The 20,881-nt window shown below is 41.4% G+C and overlaps 1 protein-coding gene across 4 annotated transcripts in view; it reads right to left on the reverse strand.

Moving 5' to 3' along the window:
• Nucleotides 1-20,881, reverse strand: part of TNRC6A (trinucleotide repeat containing adaptor 6A) — a 99,980-nt gene that overhangs the window by 5,629 nt on the left and 73,470 nt on the right. For all 4 annotated transcript variants that reach the window (XM_082600666.1, XM_082600665.1, XM_082600664.1 and 1 more), the window contains 8 exons: nucleotides 20,437-20,565; nucleotides 19,912-19,989; nucleotides 19,438-19,648; nucleotides 15,785-15,916; nucleotides 4,636-4,794; nucleotides 3,848-3,988; nucleotides 2,314-2,421; nucleotides 868-1,089 (listed from right to left, as the gene is read on the reverse strand). In XM_082600666.1, the coding sequence (XP_082456792.1) occupies nucleotides 868-1,089; nucleotides 2,314-2,421; nucleotides 3,848-3,988; nucleotides 4,636-4,794; nucleotides 15,785-15,916; nucleotides 19,438-19,648; nucleotides 19,912-19,989; nucleotides 20,437-20,565 (1,180 nt within the window). The remainder of the gene's footprint in view (nucleotides 1-867; nucleotides 1,090-2,313; nucleotides 2,422-3,847; nucleotides 3,989-4,635; nucleotides 4,795-15,784; nucleotides 15,917-19,437; nucleotides 19,649-19,911; nucleotides 19,990-20,436; nucleotides 20,566-20,881) is intronic.

Here is a 20,881-nt window from a genome sequence, read left to right on the forward strand (position 1 = left end):
CATAACTAAAACTTTCCCCCAAAGGAAACACTGCAAGTCTTATTTCAGCCAATCACCTGTCCAAAGATCAGAAATGATTAGAGGTTTTACTACAATTTTCATCCTGGAGATGAGAAAGTTTGGTGCATTTGCGGGGGCGGGGTAGAATGGATGAACTGGTAGACGAGCTGTGAGTTGTATTTGTGGCTGTGTGTGTTGTGTATGTTGGGGGGAGGCGGGTGGGGACATGATGCCAGTACAAATCCAGTGCTCGTCATTTACGGAAGGAGTAGAGAGGTAAGGGAACCATCTGTCCCAGCTTTCCTGGGACAGTCTGGTTTAGGCCTGTACAGTTAATTAACAGCACCCCTTTTCACTCTCAAACGTCCCTGTTTAATCAATACATTTTATGATCATCCTAAGTACAGGCCAAGCTTTTACCCAAACAGACCCCATTCTTCAAGGCCCAGATGGGCTGCTCCCACCTCCCCAGGCTTGTCAGATAACACTTCTGCTCCATGTGACATGGTATTATGACAAGCCTGCCATGAGCAGGAAGTCACTATACCTAATAAGATGAGCCTTTGAGGAACTTCTGAAAGAAAGGAGATCCTCATTCCATTAACTTTATCACTGACAGGTGTGTGTCTTTGGGGAAATGTAAGTAAACTGGGCAAAATTTAAAATAAAATTTAAGACTCTCAAAAGCATGGCAATTGTGGAAGATAGCAATGAACTAGGAATCTTATGTTTAGTTAAGTTCTAATCTTACTTTATAGAGGATAATGCAACAGTCTGCTATTTAGGTCTCTGTTAAACTAGACTGTTGGTACTGATTAGTGTTCAGCAAATAAACCACATGAAACCACTTTATGCATGTCGTCTTACCTGGGGTATACCTGGCGTCAGAATTTCCCCATCCTCCACCTACACGAAGGGGAGAATTATCCCACGTAGACAAGGGTGGCTTCTGACCAGTCAGTCCCGGAGGTGGGCGGGACGGAGCAGTGATGTTTTTAGGTGGCAAAGGGACCTTCCACAGCTCATGAGCCAGAGAGGTGTTTGTAACTGAACCAGGAGACCATGTCAATTTGGAATCACTATTTCTGGCTACTCAAAGGAAAAAAACAAAGTGGGAAAGAGGGGAGATAAATGCTTTCAGAAAAGAGAAAATTTAATGACAACACCAATTCCCCCACTAAAAGCAAATCAAACAAAAAAAAACGTAAAAAAAACCCCAAATCAAACTAAACTGCAGAAGAAAAACAAAAAGCCAAAAGGAAACTGCTCCCTTGCCTCAGAACAGACTGTTTGTCTCTTATTAATAGTTTTAAGACCTGTGAGACCCTTAGTCCAGCGTATACAACTACACTGAACACTGCTTTGAGCTGCTCTAAAGTAGCAAGTGGGAAGTCCATACCTTAACAACCATAATGAGTTGCTCTAGACCAACACTTAGGCCATTAGATTTTAGCATTGTGTTATTCATTCATGAAAAAAGGACTACAAAAGCAGCCCTAACTCAGGGAATCTTCACAGCAGACATTCGCCGGGGGCTGCTCTATGCTGAGCGCTGGGCTGCTGGGCGCTTGGTGTACGCTACCTCTAATCCTCACACACATTTTACTGAGGTTCAGAGAGGTTAAGCAACTTGCCTACGGGTCCAGAGCACAGCCAGGAACACAGAAAAGTAAATCGAAATAATACGAAAAAAAACGAGAGAGCGGAAGGGGATAGAAAACTTTATAACTTCTGTCACCATCAATTATTTTTTCTACCTGCTCATAAGGAGCATGTCTTTAAGTCAGCACGTCTCAAACTGTGATGGGAAGACTGGTCACAACACACTTTATTACTGGTCTGTGACAGTACAAATACAGAAATTCAGAGTGAGCGTTTGTAAACTCTACCAGCAATCTGACGCTGCTGTAACTCCCAAGTGTGTACTCTAGCAATTCAAAGTTCAGGTTTACTGTATTTTACAAAAGTTATCAGTCTGCAAAGGATTGAGCATTAAAAAAATAAAAGGTCCTTCACTACAGATTGTTGAGGACTACTGCTTCGAACTAAATTACATTTAATCTGAGACAGCTCTCAGATGAGAGTGGCTATTCAGTGAAACCTGATTATTTTCGTAAATGACTACTGGATACAGTAAATTTTAAGTGGGGGCAAATGGTGTTAAAAATATCTTCCCAGGCTCAGAAATACACTCTCCCAGCTCCCTGAACAGAAGACTCGGAATCAGAAGACGAGGTAAACACAACGGCCCTGGCCCCAGGTACTGCCCCCCTTCCTCTGCCAGAGCCTTGGCCAACTCAGGACAAGGCCCACCTGAAGTGCTTTGTGCTGTACTGCTGAGGGGAACGTTGTAGTTGGAGGCACGAATGGATGACCAGGCACTAGTTGAAGGCAGCGTGGTGTTCAAGGATGAGGATGACCCTACACGGGAAAAGAGCACAGTCAGTCATCCCCAGAGCAGGAGGGGACATGGCATTAGAGAAGCAGCAAAAGCACCCAGTGAACCTGCAACTTAACAGTATGCCACAGAAAGGAAACAGCCATGTTCAGGGCCATGGGAAAGGCGCCCATGATTGTAGCTTCCTTCCTGCCTTCAAAACAGCATGTGGAGAGCTTGCTCACTGTTTCCACCGTGGCTCACAAGAGGTATCCCTCCCATTCCGGTCTTCTCATCACTGTCTGTGAGAATGCACCCCAACAATGGGATCCAGCAAGAGACAACACCAGTCCTGCTTCTCAGCAGTGGGCTCCACCAGAGCTCCCAGCCTGTCTCTGAACTCTAATGACTTCTTATTGGGCAGCTCACCAAGGTGCCCTGGCACTGGCACTACCAGTGAGCCAGGCCTTTGTCCTCTCCCGTTGTGCCCTACACTCAGTCTCGAAAACCTAGCCTTTCTTCCTATTTTTTAAACAATCCCCGTGACCACTACCCTAGTTCAGCCCCAGACCCGACCATTATGTGGATCACTGCAACAGCTCCGGCTGCCAGACTCTTTCACTAACTACCAGGCTGTGAGGTGTTATTGTCGGCTCTGTCCCCACGTTCTCCTGTGAAAGGAGTGGCTTTACCTAGTTCTGTACATAGTTGTCTGCTAAATTCAGTCATTTTAGAATGATGAGGATTCTTATCTTACCACTGTGATCTGGCAAACACCTGTTAACAAATTATGTATTTAACAGAAAGTGTTGACTGGTTTACAGTTTCTTTATTACAAACTGTTTAAAGGGACAGCTGTGAGGCTGTACGTTACAGAAAGAGAAGAGATCGTCACTCATTTCATTCACCTTTCTTCTACTGCATGCATGGAATACTTACATATGCCTGGGGTGAAAGATAACCACGTGGTAGGTAGGAGGAGGATTTCATTGGATAACCCATTAAAAGTGCATCTGGACTGCAGTGACCCTTAAATTTTTCTTATTTTCACTCTCTGGGAGACAAAGAAAGCCAATTCCTTCTCCAGATGAAAGTTCTTTAACATCCAGAGTGTATAAACAAATAATAATATAACATCTTGAATAAGAAACACCCATTTCTTAATAACCACAATACGAAACTTGTTATAAAATGGGTAACAACCTTCAGTTGTTAATACAGTGACTGAAAAGCAAATGTTTGCTGGTCCTTTGTGTTTACCACATCAAGTGATAATAAATCCTCATCATTTTAAAAGTGGCTAAAGAGTCACCTACGGGAAATTGAGAATTCTGTTATCACTGTCACGAGCCCCTTGGACGTCAGGTGCTGTGTTGTGCTGGAGTGACTCTCGCTGCTCAAAGTTTCACATCTACTTTGAGCCACTGTCCTGCATCATTCAAAAGTCCTGAGTCGTATCTGCCTACATACCACTGTTCCTGTCCCTGAGGTGGTCGACTTCCCGCACAGTATTAATTGAAAGATTGTTTATGACACTGCCAGGAGTGACATAAGGGTCAGTTTCAGGGTCAATGTTTGGATAACCTTTCCATGGTTCACCAGGGCGAAATTCTGGAAATAAAAATTTAAAATTAGTTCAGGCTTAATCATCATCTGAAAATCCATCAGTAACTGCCCAAAAGTTTTATTCCTAAAGTCTATGCAATTATCAAATATCTTCCAATACTCTTGAATTATTTTCCAATACCCTAACAGGCTGACTCAGTATCACAATTAATATAAACTGCTTTTTAGGAATAACTTGCAACTTTTTTCTGGGTTTATATATTCTTAAAAGTAACATTTTAAAGTGCTTTATTACAAATCACAGAGCCACAGCAAGTTGGATAGGATGAAACAGGTCATAGGTGCATTTCTGGTGATTCCTCAGTAAATGGAAATGCTGTCACCTCTGTCCCCAGACACAGCCAGAGAAGAACAATGAACGAAGGTTTATATCGTTCTTCGCGCTGGCCTAATCCCTTTGTGGGACTAACTCCACCTTCACAGATTGGAGCATAAAGGCACTGGTAATGGGCCAGGTCACTCATCAGCCCAAGACCTGGGCTCAACTTCCCATTCACATTTCTGTGTTCTTCCTCATCCTTCGCGTAGTTCAGTCCAATCACACAGAATCAGGGCCAAATCATTAGTATATCTAGAGGTACTGAAACCTTAATGGACACAAACTCTCATAACAGAAGATGTCGGCATTTTACCTGGTGGCCAATTAACACTGCTAGAGCCGTTAGGCGATTTGGCACGTGGCCAGCCATCTCCTACTGAACCCGGAGGACTGGCTGGTGAAGTACTGCTGTTCATAAAGTCATAGGGAACGAATGGAGACTCTTCCAGCCTGAAACCACTTGAAATAGCACCTAAAAAGAGAAAATGGAAGGGAAATGTGAGCAAAATATAATATCATATTTATTTCTTGTAGTTTGTCAAATATAATAAGAAAACTTTTTATTAGATCTGTGGGTTCCAAACTCTTCTGTAGATTATGTGAAGATGTAAGGAGGAAAGAAAGCCCTGTGCTTTCTTCCGGATTTCAATCACTTTTAGTCTCTGATATGAATGAGGTCCTTGCCCACAATGACAGTATATTCTCACAAAAAGCCAAGTAAATGGACAGAGGGCAGAAGGAGAGAATGTGTGTCAAGGAGGGGGCAGGGACCGCATGGAAAGAGTCTGGGGGAAAAGATTCTAGCCAGTGGGTGCAGCCTGCACAAAGACTTGAGGAGAAAAATTGTTCAGCACATTTGAGGAACTGAAAGATCATTTTGCCTGAAAAACAGTAAACGGGAGAGAGAATAACATGAAGGAGTGGGGCCCTGATCTTGAAGGGCAGGGATGACCTAGTACATTTCATTTCAAATGCTTGGAATTCAAAGATCCTGAGGTGGGGTGTGCACACTCTAGCTGTCCCAGGCCCTACCACTCCAGACTGGCCTATGCCCTGCCTGTTCCCCGAAGGCATCAGAATTTACAACACCCTCAGACAGGGCTTTGTAGGACTTGGCAAGGAGTTGTTTATGCTGAGGGGTTTTAGGAAGGGAACTAGTACAATCCTATTTGTTTTGAGATCACATTTGCTGCAGTGTGGAAAACGGAAGGAAGGCTAGCATAGAAGCAGGGAGACCATTAGGAGACACAACAGATGCATAAACTATGTATTTTGGAAGCAGAATGGGTACTATTCACAGATGGACTCAATGTGCAGATTGGAGAAAGGAAGAAATCAAGAATATCTCTTAGGCCCAAATATCCACCAACCGATGAATGCACAAACAAAATGTGGTATATATTATCCAATTCAACTACAAAAAGGAGTGAAATACATGTGCATGCTACAACACAGATGAACCTCGAAAACATTACGCTAAGCCAAAAATGCCAGTCATAAAAGACCAGATATTATATGCTTCCACTTATATGAAATGTCCAGTACAGACAAATCTATAGAAAACAAAAATATTAGTTTTTACTTATGGCTAGAGAGATGGGAAAATGGAGGTGGGAGGAATGACACCTAAGGGGTTCTTCTAGGGTAAGGAAAATGTTCAAAAGTTGATTGTGTGGGGCTTCCCTGGTGGCACAGTGGTTAAGAATCCACCTGCCAATGCAGGGGACATGGGTTCGAGCCCTGGTCTGGGAAGATCCAACATGCCACGGAGCAGCTAAGCCTGTGCACCACAACTACTGAGCCTGCACTCTAGAGCCTGCGAGCCACAACTACTGAGCCCGCGTGCCACAACTACTGAAGCCCACGCGCCTAGAGCCTGTGCTCCACAACGAGAAGCCACCGCAATGAGAAGCCCGCACACCGCAACAAAGAGTAGCCCCTGCTCACCGCAACTAGACAAAGCCCACGTGCAGCAACGAAGACCCAAGGCAGACAAAAACAAACAAAAAAAAGAAGTTTAAAAAAAAAGTTGATTGTTCGATGGATACCCAACTCTGAGAATGTTACTGAAAGCCACAGCATTTTATACTTTAAAAGGAGAAATTGTATTATATGTAAATTATCTCAAACTTTTTGAAAAAGAGAATGCCTCTTAAATTTCTAGCTTCAATAACTTGATCGAAGGAGGTACAATTTCTGGAACGGGGAGGAGCAAGGGTGAAGAAAGTGAAACTGAGCAGGTCCCTGTAGGGCCCTCCCGTGTACAAAAGCCATTCCATGTCCCCCATTTCTTGTTTGTAGAAAAAAGGTTTCAGCCTCCTAGACCTTCCCTGAGCTCCAAAGGGCAGATTCAAACAGTTACTAATCTGGGGAGTGAGGGAACGCAGAAACCAAGGAAAGGCAGTCAAGAAACAATAGTGTAGCCACGGGCCAGATCCTGGTTCCTCCTCAAAAGATATACATAACAACCTGATAGAAATCTGAGTTCTTCTACAGGAACTGAGGCCCCCACCCCAGGTGGAGGATGGTAACTTCAGGCTGATCACAAACACTGGACCACAGACTGGATGGGACCAGAAGGCTAACGATTGAGACTCCTGGAACACCACCCTGTTATTTCCCCACCAATCAATCAGAGGAAGGTTACACCCCCTGTAGCCCCCCCACCCCAATTTCGCCTATAAAAATTCTTCCCCCCCTGAAAACTATTGGGGAGTTTGGGCTTTCTGAGCACAAGCTGTCCATTCTCCTTGTTTGGCCTTGCAATACTCCTTTCTCTACTCCAAACTCCAACATTTCAGTTTGTTTGGCCTCACTGCGCATCAGACGAACTTGGATTTGACAACAGAAGGAAAACCAAGTGTCTTGTCCATTCATGTAGAGTTTGAAACAGATATAAGGAAAGCCCTGGTTCATGGACTCAAGGCTGCTCCAGCTATGAGCTTCTGGTAAAATACAGGACCTCATGCCACTCACTGGTGGGCACTAACCCATCCCTGACTTGATTCAGTTATTCCACCAATTCCATTTCCCTCTCTCCTCTGGCTTCCTCATCTAGTTATTACTTTTATCTTAGTGAACTATGTATCTTAGCCTAATTAAAACCACTTGGAAATAAAGGATATATAAAGTAGTAGTTGCAAGTAATACAGTAAGTAAGCATAATTGCCAAATTTGAAGTGATTAATTCTTACACAAGAACCAGCAATGATGAAAGCACCTGCCCCCCTTTTTAAAAAGAAACAATATCTACTTATTCAAACTTCATTTTATTAAAAAGGACAATAGACATAACTTAAGTGGCAGCCACGATCCCATTACATTCTATTAGATACTGCATGGGAGAGCACCAGAAAACTGAAATGTAAAATTTATGTGGTAGGTTTAGTTTAAGCAAACAGAGCTGGATTTACACTGGAGAAACGGTGCCGTCTCAGAGGTAGGGCACTCATGAGATGACAATGACGGCAATAACAATAAGGATGAAAGCTGAGACCCACTGGCCACTTATGTGTCTAACCCTGTTCTAGTGTTTAGGCACTTCAGAGTTATTGCCTTACCAATCCTCAAAACATCATAAGCGGTACTATTATTACTCCCATTTAGCAGATGAGGGACCAAAGTTCAGAGAGGTTAAGTTACTTGCCAGCAGCTAATAAACAGCAGAGCTAATTAGTAGCGGAGGTAGGTGTCAATTCTAGGGTCCATATTTATTTTGACATTTTGCCATTGTCTCAGCTCCCACTCCGTCTCTTAAGAAAAATTCCAAATGTGATATACCACCGTGTGGCAAATTAGCTTAGAATTCAGGGCTGCTTGATTTCATGTTCCAATGTGCTTTCAATTACATGACAATTTCACCTTTAATTTCTGATAATCATCAGTCCAATGTATACAAACCAGCAAACTGATCTTTAAGCCAAGTTTAGTCAAAGTTTCAAGATAAAATCCAATGAAAAGGGAAGGAATCAATGTAACAAAATATCCTTTTAATACTAATCAGAGGAACAATGATTTGGTGTTACTTAAGTCACAAAACAAGAGTCTCTCCTGGCTCTTCCCTATTATTTTAAAATCACTAAGTCCTGTCAATCCTGCTGCCTACCTAGCTCTTTTTTCTCCTTCTGTGATTGCAAAGATTTCTGAATTATTTTGTTCTGGGTCCCCCTGTATACAGCATAGAGTCAGATTTTGCTTTATGATTCAATATGAATTTCTTTGAATTTCTTTATAGATTCTTTAAAAACTTTGAAAATGTTGACTCATCTTTTCTGAAACTGTGGAAGGCTTATAGTTTTTGTTTAGTGGGCATCTTTATAACTTACACATTTCATCTTCATTTCTTTCTAAAATATTTTGATTGAGATATAACTGACATACAACATATTGGTTTCAAGTGTACAACATAATGATTTGCTATTTGTATAGACTGTGAAATGATCATATAGCTTTTGAATAACAACACATGAGATCAGACTACTGTCGTCTCGTTTGGCCACGCTCTGGATTAGGCAGAAGTTTCCTAACTGATCTCTCTGTCCACGTCTACTCCCCAGTTCTTCACACTGCCTCTTCAAAAATGCCAATCTGATCATGTCACTTTCCAGCTTAAAACTCTTCAACAGTTCTCCATTACAGTGGAGTAAAATTCAAACTCTTCAATAGTTTGTAAGGCTCTTAAAACTCTAGCCTCTACTCACGCCTTATGGTTTTCCCTCCTTCCACCTCTGCCTGGCTAATGCCTGTTTATCTTTCATATCTCAGCTTAAGGGATCACAGGCCTCCTGGAAACCGTTCCCAATTGCCCTCAACTAACTCCAAGACTAAAATAAATGTATTCCAGCCCCTGAACATTGTACTTTTCTCTGGGCAGTGAGGAGGGGAAAGGGATTTTATAAACTCTGGTTAAGTCACAGACTCTTAGGACCATAAAGTATCACAAATACCCCAGTCCGAATCTCACTTGACCCACAATTCCCCTGTTAAATGGCCTTGCCTCCACTCTACTCTACTTCCCTTAATGAATCTCGTTTTTTGACTCTGGAAGGTGTGCAGTAAAGGGTTAGCACAGGGCTAGACTGCACATGGCAAAGAGCTTCAGGGACTAGCCCTTGATGGCTCCTGGGTTCCTGTAACTCACAGAACAGCAGGCCAGATAAGAGTTCCTCTGCATACACTGGGCCATGGCCACGCCAGAGAGTTTATGAGAACAATGTGATTTACGGTGAACATCTGTTTTTGTTTGCATGGGGCCTGGGTCATGCTGTTTTTGTCTGAACTCTGAAGGGCCTGCAGGGGGTTGAAGATTGACAAGCAGGTGTGCTCCATGTCTACACAACTGACCCCTGACAAGAAACTGAGGACACTAAGGCTTGGCTGAGCTTCTCTGGCTGGCAATACTTTGTACATGTTCTCACAAATTGTTGCTGGGAGAATTAAGTCCAAGAAACTGCACTGAGAGAGGACAACAAAAAGCTTCTCCTGGTTTCTCCTGGACTCTTTTCTATGTGCCTTTTTCCTTTGTTGATTTTAATCTGTATTCTTTTGCTGTAATAAACCATAACCATGAGTATTACCGTTTTTCTGAGTTCTGTGAGTTCTTCTAGGAAACCAGTGTACTTGGGGATCTCTGACACGGAAGATTCTCTTGAATTTGCCCTTTCTTCTCTGATCCACAACTATCTTACTAGCCCTCTAAGCTTCACTAGATGGGGATAAAAATAGAACCCACGTAAGATTGTGATGCAAAAGATCAGAGCCAGCCAAGCGTCCCCACAGGCCTCTCCTGTTTCCAGGCTCAGCCCATCTCAGCCCAGCCTGACTACTGCTATCGGATCATTCCCGCTTAAAAAATGATCTCTACACTACTCTGGTCCTATGGAAAAACAACCCCCGTTTCCTACAACATGGAAATACAAATGCCAATAAGGCCAATCAGGTTTTATATACAAGTGAAGCAAGCTGCCTACAGAAAAAAAATCCCATGGTCCCTCCTCAGATAGAAACATGACTACAGGGAAATATTTCTCTGGTTAGGGAGTACAGAAAAATATTTCTCCACCAATGGGAGGGAAGGTACAGGTGTGAGGGGAATGGGGAGAATGAGCCAGGAAGCACGTGGGCAGCAGCCACTCAACTCTGGGTGGTGACTGCTCTGGAGCCTGGTGCTGGCAGATCTTCACATTTCTCCAGAGATGCCAGAAATCTGAATCTGTACATGAAATTTCCTGAATGTTTAAATAGACGTTGGTTCAAAAAAATTATTTTCAAAATAGTGTCTAACAAAACGTAACACTCAGACCAGCAGTTTGGGGATCTCTTCTAGAATACAAAGTTAGATGCCAATTTGATTTTTATAAGGACAAAAGAACAAGCTGCACCAAAATAATAATGGAAATAAGATGATTAACATTCCTCTATTGTTTTAATATAAGGAAAACTGAAAACAAAGCAAACAAATAGAAAGAGTGTGCCTGAGAAGATTCTAAGTCTCTACCAGGAGAAAGAGAGATAGTAAGAGAAGGAAAAGAACCACAGAGCCAAGAGGAGCACTTCTGGGAGAAAATGATAGTATAAACAATTAGAGAATTATTATGGTAAGAAAAAGCACTTTCTTTAAACAGACTGAAAAGCTTAAAAAAAAAAAAACAAAACCAAAAAACAAAACCCCAACCTTTTAAGACTTGAAATTTAGAGGGTTCTTCTATACGGATATAAAACTAACCTGGTCTTTCTTTCTAGAGATGAAGACCAAAACCACAACAGGTCAAGGTGTATTTCTGAAGTCATTTTTACAAGGAAGGAAAAAATACAACAATGAAGAAAGAATAAAAGCAACCATAGAGAAGAAATTCTATCAAACATTCTTGATTTTTAAGGGGATAAAGTAAAAGCCTGGAGATCTCAAAATAATATCCATGAAGGGCAGACTACTAGTCTTGGGCTGCTTCGCATTAGTTACAAGGCCTGCTAAAGTAAAGACGATGAGAACATTTTGGGGGTGGGGAAGCATATAAAAATTTAGTAATTTGTATTAACAATACAAAAGTAATTTTAAAAAAGAAAAAATGACAGTTTCAAGATGTCAAGTTAAGTAAATGAAGAATAGTAGAATAAACTCACACTTATGGTCAATTAATCTACGACAAAGGAGGCAAGAACATACAATGGAGAAAAAGACAGTCTCTTCAATAAGTGGTGCTGGGAAGACTGGACAGCTGCATGTAAAAAAAATGAAACTAGAACATTCTCTAACACCATATACAAAAATAAACTAAAAATTGACTAAAGACCTAAATGTAAGACCAGAAACCATAAGACTCCTAGAGGAAAACATAGACAGAACACTCTGAGATAAATCGTAGCAGTATTTTTTTGGATCTGTCTCCTAAAGCAAAGGAAATAAAAGCAGAAATAAAAAGATGGGGCTTCCCTGGTGGCGAAGCGGTTAAGAATCCGCCTGCCAATGCAGGGGAGATGGGCTCGAGCCCTGGTCCAGGAAGATCCCACATGCCGCAGAGCAACTAAGCCTGTGCACCACAACTACTGAGCCTGTGCTCTAGAGCCTGCGAGCCGCAACTACTGAGCCCGTGTGCCACAAATACTGAAGCCCACGCACCTAGAGCCTGTGTTCCGCAACAAGAGAAGCCACTGCAATGAGAAGCCCGTCCACCGCAACGAAGAGTAGACCCTGCTTGCCGCAACTAGAGAAAAGCCCATGCGCAGCAACGAAGGCCAGATGCAGCCAAAAATAAATAAATAAAATAAAGTTATTAAAAAAAATATTTAAAAATTTATTTAAAAAAATAAACAAAAATAAACAAATGGGACCAAATTAAACTTAAAAGCTTTTGCACAGCAAAGGAAACCACTGACAATGAAAAGACAACCTAATGAATGAGAAAAAATACTTGCAAATGATATGACTGATAAGGGGTTAATATCCAGAATATATAACAGCTCATACAACTCAACATATAAAAAAAAAAACAACACCCAATTTAAAAATGAGCAGGAGATCTGAACAGTTTTGCAAAGAGGACATGCAGATGGCCAACAGGCATATGAAAAGATGCTCAACATCGCTAATCATCAGGGAAATGAAAATCAAAACCACAATGAGATATCAGCTCTCACTGTCAGAATGGCTATCATCAAAAAGACCACAAACAACAAATATTGATGAGGATGTGGAGAAATGGGAACATTGTACACTGTTGGTGGGAATGTAAATTGGCACAGCCACTGTGGAAAACAGTATGGAGGTTTCTCAAAAAATTAAAATACAACTACTAATGACCCAGCAATCCCACTTCTGGGTATATATCCAAGAGAAATGAAAACAGGATATCAAAAAGATATCTGCACATTTATTGCATCATTACTCACAATAACCAAGATATGGAAACAACCTGAGTATCCATCAATGAATGAAGAAGGTGTTGTATACACACACAAAGGAATAATATTCAGCCTGGAGAAAGAAGAAAATTCTGCCATTTACAACAACATGGACGAACCTTAAGGGCATTATGCTGAGTAAAATAAGTCAGACAGAGAAGGAAAAATACTGTATATCACCTATATGTGGAATCTAAAAAAATACAACAAACTAGTGAATATAACAAAAAAGAAACAGATTCAGATATAGAGAACTAGTAGTTACCAGTGGGGAGAAGGACAAGATAAGGACGGGATTAAGAGGCACAAACTATTAGGTATAAAATAAGCTACAAGGATATACTGTACAACACAAGGAACTTAGCCAATATTTTGCAATAACTACAAATGGAGTATAACCTTTAAAAATTGTGAATCACTATATTGTATGCCTGTAACTTACATAATATTGTACATCAACTATATTTTAATTAAAAAAACAGAATAACAGGAACCTACACTGAAGTAAAGGAGGAAGAGCATCAACCTCCTTATTCTGAAGAAGAGAACATTACTAGAATATGTTCATTAGACTGCTATGTATACAGGAATAAAACTATTTATTGTTTAAGCTAATTCCTAAAAACAAAAACTCACTGCTGACATTCCAGGTTTATGCAAAATCAAACAATAAAATGCATGATGAAAAAATAAAAAACAGATACTAAGTTTAAAAAAAGAGAGGAAACAAAATACAAAATTAAAATATAAAATTACTAATTGAATTGAATGAAAAACAAACTTATGATAATAGGCTGCTTATAAGAAGACACTACCACCCACTACCTGCATGTCACATGCCAGGCAATGAGACAGGAGCTTAACAGTTATTATCTCATTCAATCCTCAACAGTTCTATAATGTATCATTTCCACTTTACAGATGCAAATACTGTGGCTTAAAGAGGTTAAGAACTGGGATCAAATCCCAGGTCTATCTGCCTTCAAAACCTATGCTGCGGGCTTCCCTGGTGGCACAGTGGTTGAGAGTCCGCCTGCCGATGCGGGGGACACGGGTTTGTGCCGCAGTCCGGGAGGATCCCACATACGGCGGAGTGGCTGGGCCCGTGAGCCATGGCCGCTGGGCCTGCGCGTCCAGAGCCTGTGCTCCGCGACTGGAGAGGCCACGACAGTGAGAGGCCCGTGTACCGAAAAAAACACAAAACAAAAAACCTATGCTGCGTGATGACACGCCATTTATATAACGCATACTATATACATACCAGTATGCCCTAGGTAAGTATGCCGAGCACTTGAGAATATATGATACACACTACACCTTAAACAGCAGTGAGAGGAAGGAAACATTTTTACAAAGAAACTGAGGGTCAGACATGGAAAAATTCATTTTAATCAGAGGAGACAGAAAACCATACGGCAGAAACATGTTTCTGGGTCTCCACGTCCTATCTCCTACCCATTCTTCTCTAGGTTTCTTGACTACTACTGGCTCTAGGATTGTGTGTCCTTATTCCCTTCTATGCGCCATCTCTCTGGGCAACCTTGTCCATGTCGACGGCATCAACATTCTGATGAACACAAAATCTTACTCTCGCCCATATTTTTCTTCTGAGTACCAGGCCTCTAATTCTAATTTCTTACTGGGCTTTTCCACGTTGAGCTATCCCTAAAATACCACACTCAACAAGTCTAAAATCCATCCATTATCTGTCCCAGCAGGCCTGCTTCAATTCCTACATTTACTCTACCATTAACTGCATTGCCGTCCACTCATCCTTTCACCTAGCAAATGTCCCCCGAGTGCTGCAATGTGCTCAGTGGGGCTACAGGTAAGCAAAGCATGGACTCTCACCTCCAGGAATTTATGTCCTGTGACAGAAACAGGCCTAAATGGATACTCACACAAAACAGATACACATAAGAGGTGTTATTCGAACACAAAGCCTGGAGGAGGCTTCTTGGAAATGACTCTTGAGCCCAGGGTAAGGTATAGGGCTGGACTGAGGAAGGCAAGAAGCACAGGAGGCACATCACAGATAATCATATATTTGCAGAATGAATTAAGTTAGTTACCAAGCCCTTTTGTCCATAATTCTAACACTCTCTTCAATGCACTCCGTCTTCTCACGTCCGTTGCCCTCTTTCTCACTTAGACTCCTTTAAGCCTTAGGTGCCTTTAGAGATCCACCATTGTCATGTTTAAAGTGATTGTTCTGGCACAAAGTTTTCCACGATTGCTCAATACCTACTGCTGCAGCTACACCTTCCTCCTTTCTCTCACTGGTACCTTCACCCCCAGACATGCCCACCTGGCAGAACTCACCAGGAGGTCCTGTCCTTGAACATTTCACATGCTATCCTCTCCATGGTGTTCTTTCTCCACTCCTTTGGTAAACTTCAAGACTCTGTTCAGACCCATGGTTTGTTATTCCTGACTCACTTCTCCATTAGATTTCACATTCTTATACTATGTATCCTATTGTATGTATTAACTTTTATAGCACCTATCACAGTGTAGTAAAGCTGTTTACATGTTTATTTTTGCTACCAAACAATGAGCTTCTTCAGGGCAAGTATTTTTACTTGTTTACATACAGTCAATTGTGTGCATGTATGTACATATGTATCTATGTATTCCAGGTGGCCTAGCACAGTTCTTGGAAAGCAGAAAATACTCCATTAACAATTACTAGATGAATGGAAAGAAACTGTTAAAAATCAAATTATGGTGGAAGTTTTTAATCCCTTATATCAGATTAAATTGAGTAAATGTTAAGTAGAACACTACAACAATAAAATAGCAAAAAACTAAATGACTATCTAAAGAGGGAATAATTAAAAAATATATGTGTAGTCTGATCTGTTTTTCACAACAGCACAATAAAGGTCATTTTTTTTGGTTTTAACTAAGATTTAATAACTAATAAAGTACTTTTTAATAATGAGGAAAGGTTCTTAAGAGGATTTAGCTATGAAAATATATATTTAAAATAAAATAAGGTCTAAATTTAGTATTCTACAGTTATTTTTTTTTAAGTCAAAATATAAGAATGTATTTTATACCATGTTTGCTGGAGTTTTGATCCAAAGATGTGTTCACAGAAATGCTGTCCACTGTAGTCCACTTCCTTAGTCTTGACTGTGGCTCTTTAATACTGTTCATATCCATATTTACATTCAAGTTTGAGTTCAAGCCTAAAAATAAGATAATAATTTCAAAAAACCACTTTATAAAATATAGCACATTTTCCTTCTGGTACCACAACTTTCATTTTCTAGAAAAACCTATGTAGCTAATCTACTGTTTTCAATCCTAATGTTCCTTAATAAATATCATCCTGCAAATGTGGCACAGCCAAATGATTATAGACAAAGGCAAGGCAGGCAGGACAGACACTCTGGACTCCTGGCCGATGCCACGCAGAAACAACGTCAGAAAAGAGCCATGGCTAGATTATCAAAGAAAGCAACACACAGAAGTCCTAAACAGCCTGTCTAACGCTCATTAATGTAACATTTTCAAAGCTGTTAGCACTATGATTGCATTTAACTGTGGGAAACTACTCCATATAATTTTATTTTTAAATTCCTTGGCAAAATAACAGAGAATTCTACGACAGCCAAATATTAAAGTTTCTCTCTCTATTAAAATATACCTCTTTAGGTACTTCCCAAGAGAAGAATTATATATGATCACTTTCAGTTGCTAACTTTTGCTTATAAACAATTTTCAACGGCCTGACCCGCCAAAGGATATTATCATTTAAAAGTAAAAATGTCCTGCTCTAACAATTGTACCTTAGGGCAAGACTCCCATATCCCAAGGTGCAACTTACTTGAACTTTGCTGATGACACATATCAGACTCAGATATTCTCTTGGAACAAAGATGGAAATTTCTATCTTAGATTCCATAGTCAGAAAACTGACCATTAAGCCAGTGTTTCTTAAAGCGTGATCCTGGGGACCATCATCAATAGAATAATCTGAGATGCTTGTTAAAAATGAAAACTTTTCGGAATTCCCTGCTTCCACTGCAGGCGGCACGGATTCGATACCTGGTCGGGGAACTAAGATCCCAAAAGCCGTGCAGTGTGTCCTGCCAGCCCCGCCCCCAGAAGAATTGATGATAGATGTTTTCTTAAGCTTAAGTATGCACAGGGTAAGAAATTACAAGTATAGGGACTTCCCTGGTGGCGCAATGGTTAAGAATCCACCTGCCAATGCAGGGGACACATGTTCGATCCCTGGTCCAGGAAGATCCCACGTGCCACAACTACTGAGCCTGCGCTCTAGAGCCCACGAGCCACAATTACTGAGCCCTCGTGCCACAACTACTGAAGCATGCGCGCCTAGAGCCCGTGCTCCATAACAAGAGAAGCCACCGCAACGAGTAACCTGTGCACCACAACTAGAGAGAGCCTGTGTACCACAACTAGAGAGAGCCTGCACACCACAACTAGAGAGAGCCCGGGAGCAGCAATGAAGACCCAACGCAGCCAAAAATAAATAAATAAAATAAATAAATTTGTTTTAAAAAAAAATAAAAAAAATAAAAGTATATAAATGGGCACACACGAAAAGTCAGTCAGGATGAGTTCTTAGAAAGTCAGTCAGGTTCTATTACTGTCTTGCTTCAATCTTCCCAGTGCTGAAACTCACACTAAGATCCTGCATGCCATGTGGCACGACCAAAAAAAAAGAAAAACACTTTTCAGTGGGAGCCAGAATCTTTGTTTAACACACATCGAGGTGGTTCTTAATCTAAGTTTCAAAACAAATGGTTTTTAGATACTTGGGTCTGATGAGTCCCTGTGATACCAGGTCAAGCTTAAAACTTTAATAATATAAATTCTCTAATATTACCCCTATTTGGAGAGAGTAATTAAATTTGCTGCTCTCTGGACTCATTAATTAGACCCAATACTTGGCAAGTTTTTTCTGTGAAGGTTTAGATAGTAAATATCTTAGGCTCTATGGGTCACATGGTCTCAGTGTCTCTATCCAACTCTGTTGTTACAGCACAAAAGCAGCCATAGGAAATACATTAACAAAAGAGCATGGCGGTGTTCCAATAAAATTTTATTTATAAAATCAGGCAGCTGGCCAAATGTGACCAATGGGCTGTAGTTTGCCAATGCCTGATTCAGACAACCATACTGGTGCTTGCCTGGGTTAAGCAGACTTCCTTTTTTTTTAAATAAATGTATGTATGTATGTATGTATGTATGTATGTATGTATGTATGTATGTATGTATGTATTTATGGATGTGTTGGGTCTTCGTTGCTGTGCACGGGCTTTATCTAGTTGCGGCGAGCGGGGGCTACTCTTCATTGTGGTGCGCAGGCTTCTCATTGCGGTGGCTTCTCTTGTTGTGGAGCACGGGCTCTAGGCACACAGGCTTCAGCAGTTGTGGCACATGGGCTCAGTAGTTGTGGCTCGCGGGCTCTAGAGTGCAGGCTCAATAGTTGTGGCGCAGAGGCTTAGTTGCTCCGTGGCATGTGGGATCTTCCTGGACCAGAGCTCGAACCCATGTCCCCTGCATTGGCAGGTGGATTCTTAACCACTGCGCCACCAGGGAAGCCGCTAAGCAGACTTTCTTAATCAAGAAGAAGTCTCTTGCTGTAAGAGTAGCGAGCCTAGGAAATCCCTTATTTAGAAACTTATCTCCTCATTGGCCCAATTTATATGTCTAGTATGTAATCAGTGAGAGTCGCTTCCTTTCACTAGTGAGACCAAAACCTCTGAGTGTACACTTGGGTATTCTTTTACCACTATACTGTTGTCTCTGGGTTGACCCGGCTTCTCTGGAATTCACCTACAGTGGTAACTGACAAGGGAATGTAAAGAGATTGCTAACAACTCCTAAAACTCAAACTTCCACCTATGTCCTAGCTGAGAGTCCATGGCAATATCAGGGAGAGCCAAATCATGTTTCAGGTTCAGCCAAAGTGAAACGGCACCAGGGGCAACAGCAGGTCCAACTCCTGCCCACAGCCCAGAACGTGCTAGTTAACTGACTGCCTTCCACAAAACTGGGCCTGTTAACCAACAAAGCTGGTTTACAAGAGAGAAAGAAAAAGTAAAATAAATAGGGTGTGAACAATCAAAGGTCAAAATATATTCAAAGGCACAAGAAGAAAAGGGACCTAAGGAAGGAGAAGACATATTAAGCCTGAAATTCCCAGAGGGAATAAAAAGCCTGGAGACATCATAAAAAAAAAAGGGGGGGGGGGAGCTACGGCAAAAGGAATAAAGGCAATCCCTTCTCTCACCCCTATTTTCTACATTTATGCCAGTAATCATTTATAAATATTTAAACAGTAATTAAAATTTCAGATGTGACTGTTCCCAGTTGTTTCCTCAAAGCAGCACGGCTCAAAATTTCTCTGGCATGCTCTAATAATTTCAGTCCTCCCCTCCAATTCATATCCTACAATTAAGATATCTGAGTGTTAAAAAGAAATAATATCTTTACACTAATTCATTTCAAAAGAGCGTGGGATTTTTAAAATAGTGTCATTTTCTTGAACGGAGAGAGGCCTTCCTGAAACATGAAGAGGCTAGCGCTAGAAGAGGCGTGGCCACTCTCTGAGAGGGAACAGCTAAAGATCAGCGTGGCACTCACAAGAGAACATCTGGACAGGTAAGAGAGCAGGATGTTAACTTGTGATCATGAAGCACCAGCTGAATGCTTTGGCCAAGGAGAAACCCACCTATGGGGAAGTTGCTGAAAGCGTTTATTGGTGATGGCCCTTTTTGCAGCTCAGGTGTAGTGTGGGGCATGACATTTTCAAGGAAAGATTTCATGGCTGGCTGATGGAGTGACTGCTGCTGAGACGGCGGAGTCTGTTGCTTCACCAGCAGGTTTGGATCAAGTTGACGAGACGGCTGCATCATCTGCTGCTGCACACTAAGAGGTCGACCCTTAAAACGACAAGATGACTGTGAAAAATTGTGGAGAAAAGTCTTTACAGACACCTTCATTCCCCTTCATTTTTGAATTCACTTCCTTCTCAGCAGGAAGGTGAAGAATCACTATATACCAGTTAATAAGACTTCTGGGCAGACAGAAGACTTAATGAACAACCTTTTCCATTATAGTTTAATAAAGGCATTTCGACTGTCTTCTTACAATGGAGTTGATATAAGCTGAGTACAAGCAAAGCAAGGGGAAGGATCAGATCTACCTGCTGGTCTTGCTGCTGCCGGTTCCCAGAAGGCACGCTTCTCTGACTCTGCGCCCTTTGCTGCTGCGCTAACAATCGCTGGAGGGAAGATTGCAAAAAGATCAGTATCACGTCATCACAGACTAGCGTGCCCTAGAGTGACGGTGGCAGAGGGACCTACAGAGGCATGGTTTCATCTAGTCAATGCCCACATGCCCTGCCTCATCTAATCTCTCTTGTGTGGACTCTCTGGCCTCCAGCCATTCTATTGAATTCAGTCTTTTGCTCAATCTAAACTTCCACTTCATCAGGGAAACTTTTCCTGATCATCATACCCCGACCACCAGCCCAGACTTGGCTGGCCTTGCTCACAGAGCACCCTGCCCTGCGAGCTCACCATCTGTCTTCACACATGGACTGTAAGCTCCCTGAAGGCCATGACTATGCCCGTTTTGTTTACTGCAACACTTCCTATGCACATTCTAGTGTTTGGCACACAGCAGACACTCAATAAATGTATACTGATAAGGCTGTTATTCTACTTACCTGTAACTGGGAGATCTGAGAAAGCTGGTTTAGTTGGGATAGCTGGTTCAGCATGGCTACCTGCTGAGGGCCAAAGAGCGGATTCAGGCCACCGTTGTTTGGTGCATACTTCAGCAATGAAACTGGAACCTTAGGATCACAATGGTAGGTTAATAATAAAAGTAAATAAAAGTAACTCAAGCTAACCAAACGTACTGTGTATTTTAAATTATCAGTAGAGCAATTAAAATTTGTGGACTATCACTGCGGGGGGGATTGTGTTCTAACTGTCTTTCTTGACTTCACTAACTTATTGTTCACATATATTTTCATGTGTTAAGTATAAAGTGACAGAGATGAATCAGTCAATTTACTTTGCTATTGTCCTCCTCCCCTCAAGGTATTTTATGAAAGAGAATGATAAATTTTAGATTTAAATTATCTTTGACTCATTTTCTTCACCCTA

Source organism: Mesoplodon mirus (genome assembly GCF_964341445.2).
Source record: "Mesoplodon mirus genome assembly, chromosome: 15".
Lineage (NCBI taxonomy): Eukaryota > Metazoa > Chordata > Mammalia > Artiodactyla > Ziphiidae > Mesoplodon > Mesoplodon mirus.